At 44.2% G+C, this 3244-nt stretch overlaps 1 protein-coding gene across 1 annotated transcript in view; it reads left to right on the plus strand.

Moving 5' to 3' along the window:
- Positions 1–716: 716 nt before the first annotated feature.
- Positions 717–3244, plus strand: part of LOC103736473 (zinc finger protein 709) — a 22806-nt gene continuing 20278 nt past the window's right edge. The window contains exon 1 of the mRNA XM_008835992.3: positions 717–1165. Within this exon, the coding sequence (XP_008834214.2) occupies positions 1145–1165 (21 nt within the window). The 5' untranslated portion in view covers positions 717–1144. The remainder of the gene's footprint in view (positions 1166–3244) is intronic.

Raw genomic sequence — 3244 nt, forward strand, 5'->3', positions numbered from 1 at the left:
TGGAGTGCTGGCATGAAAGGCATGACTCACCATGTCTGAAGCAACTTGTCAATCAACCTTTGAATCGTTTATAAGCCAATAAGGAGGCTTTCAACTCAAGACCCCCCCTTACCCAAAATAAATGCCCAAGATCCCCAGAGAGAAAGATGGACTCCTGGTTCCTAGATCCACTCCTCGTTAATGAGGAATCTTCTTACTTTTAATAAATTTTGGTTTCATAAACATTCCTGTCTCTTCATTCTTTACTGGGGGGCGGGCGTGGTAGTGCGGCAGCGGCGGTGGTAAGTTCCTAGAGGGCATCATATCTCTTTCATCACTAGAGAATGATCCACTATGGGGCTCCTGTCAATGTGATCTTGAAAAAGTTTGGTAGTATTTTATACTTGTGAATGGAGATTTTCCTACTACTTTGGGCAAAAAAACCTCTTTTCCCGAAGTTCACCGGTTGCTATTTATACTTCCTGAATTTTTTGTAGAATATTGCTGCCATGTAATTAGATTTCGCTGGTGTATTAAATAATTGTCTCACTTTGGTTGTGTTTTAATTTTCTTAGCCAAAAATGGATAGATTGAAACATAATTTGTGAGAAAGCCTTAGCATTTGCTTCATCCCAGATTTTGATTTTGCATATCCGGTTATACATTTTGTTCCTGTGCCTGCACTGACCCAGGGCTCCTCCTACTCAGATTTCGGTTGGTTTTCTCCTTGGGGTATTGCATCTGGAATCTCCAGAGCAAACCTGTAGTACAATTTATCTGCGGGAAAAAGTAGGAGAGCCTCAGTAAGTACATAAGGAAGCCAACGGGTACACTATAAAGACCGGAGCATGTTCTCCTTAAATAGAATGATACCTCAGGTTGGTCCAGGCTTATTCCTGGGTTAGAATACGCAGTAGCTGGAATCTGCCATTTTAGCTGCAAGCAGCCAGGGAAAGGATGTTTGGCCTGTCATTCATTTCTTAGGAGGCGGGAGTGGTGTCCCTCACCAATCAGGGCCGCTGTTACTTTTCTGCACGAAGTGTCCAATGAACAGCACGGATAGTCGGAGGATGCCGCCCCTGGCGCCTGTTTTTAACTCCTGTGTCCTTCTTGGGATAAATGTGGCGTCTGTTCCTGTGTGACTGTTATCTATCCTGACACCTGGATGCATCAGAAGCAGGAAATGGTGAGCGTGCGGTGGCATGTGGAGTCGTGGGTGGCGGGTTCATGACACTGCGGCGGCTTTGACGCGACGTGGCGCCGCCGCCCGGAATTCCGCTCTCGCTGTGCAGCGGAGTCCGACGTGGAGTCTGGCTCTGGTGCCATCATCCCCAAGTGTACTTGAATTGTGTGTAGAGCAGGAAGTCGGGAGCCCGGTATCTGATCTTGTCCTATGAAAATGCATCATCCGGGTCTCCGGTCCTCTCGGGGTGAATCCGCCCTGCGAACCTGGGCCTCCGCAGTCAATGCAGCCCGGGTGGGTGGGTGGGAGATGCGGAGTCCAGACCATCCGACATGGGTAGCATTCGCTGTTTACATCTGCCCTTAAACTTTCGTGTGCCCTGCCCTTCCTTTTTCCCTGTGATCACGTTTTCCCCCCTTTGTTTCTCAGTACTGCATTTGAACCCCAGGTCTGGCACATGTTAGACCAAAGCTGTATCCCTAGCTCCTAACCCATCATCCTGTGTAGTTCCCCCACCCCTTCAGTTTTTGTTTTGTTTGTGTATGTTTCTTTTTGTTTTGATAATAATTCCGGGTAATCCGTTATACTGGGACAAAATTGCCAGACTTGGAGGAAGAAGAAAAATGTAAATTTGCTTAAAATGGATTTCATTTTGCAGTCATCATTTCAGAGTCCAAAATTTTTATTTCCTAATGCTTTTCTCCCCTTCCTGGTTGTGAAGACAGCCTGACAAAGGGAAGCATGTAGTTGAAATTGTGTGTTAGATTTAGAATGACAGAGAAAGAATAAAGTTTAGATAAAAGACCAGAGCCAGCGCTTCAGCAGACTGAACAGATTTGTTCAGTGAAGGTGACACAGCTTCTCCATGGACAGGCAAGCTGTGCAAAGGTGTGAGGGGGTGGGACTAAATTATATATGGTTAGAAAATAAAGCAAGCACACACAACTGTGAAATCTGGATCGGGGTGGCCTTGGGCCTTTTTCCTGGAGTTGCAGAACAAAGAAGCTGTTTAGCTTGATTGTGTCTAGTTTGATAAAGGTGGAGCTAGAGCAGCAAGACATCCTGGCAAGAGGAGTGGGTTGTCTGACTGAAGCTGTGGCATCCTATGAGACCTGAGATAGGGGTGTGACTAACTATTAACATTGGGGCTAGGGCAAGACATTTGTCTCAGGGAACTTCTGGTTTCTATCATTCCAGACTCTTAAGACATAAAAAAGAAAGGAGTTGGGGGCATTTTTTTTTTTTTTTTTTTTTTTTTTTTAATTATTTAGAGTGGGAGCATAGCCTTAATCTGGTCTTAGGTAGTGGCTTGGGCAGTCATGAGCTGTTCTGTCAGGAGAGTCTGTAAGAATATTTGGAGACAACAGTAAGTATAGTACAAGGAGGGGATGGGAAGATGAGCTGGTCAGTTCAATCCTCATTTAAAGTGTCCAGGTCCATCCAGGTTCTGGGCACATCCTCAGTGTGTTTTCTAGGAGTAGGATATTATTTCTGGAAAAAAGGAGAGTTATGGCAAAAAACCAGAACCCCTTCTTGGCCTCCCCAGCCTCTAGCTATAGTGGAACTAGAAACATTTTTGGATTAGATAGTTTTTGACATTTTTAGCCTTAGGTAGGGATAAATTTACTCCTAGATCTAAGGGAATTTTCAGCTCTTAGCCAGAAAGAAACTAGTCATTTTCTTTGGGGGGCTTTACCCTAAACTGCCTGACCAATTTCTACCTCCTGTTTTTATTACTCCTCCTTCCAAAAAGGTAACCTTAATTGTCAATAGAGAATTTTGACATCAGTCATTCTGGCTTCTTCCATGTTGAATAGGAGCATAGAGTGTGACAACTGGGTTACCCCTTCAGTAGGTCTATCTAAAAGACCCCCAAAGTGTATAACTGTTAGCTATAGAGAGAAAAGGGAGTCCTTGACTGATGTTTGGGAGATGTGAAGGAGAAGTAAAGGCGAGTGTAGATAGGCACAAGTTTAGGCAGGGAACCAGGAGAAGTTAAAACAGGATGAATTTTAAATGTTCAAATTAAAGTTCTTTTCTTCTTCTTCTTCTTCTTCTTCTTCTTCTTCTTCTTCTTCTTCT

This window comes from Nannospalax galili, unplaced genomic scaffold, assembly GCF_000622305.1.
Source record: "Nannospalax galili isolate Female #2095 unplaced genomic scaffold, S.galili_v1.0 scaffold391, whole genome shotgun sequence".
In the NCBI taxonomy this organism is placed as follows: Eukaryota; Metazoa; Chordata; class Mammalia; order Rodentia; family Spalacidae; genus Nannospalax; species Nannospalax galili.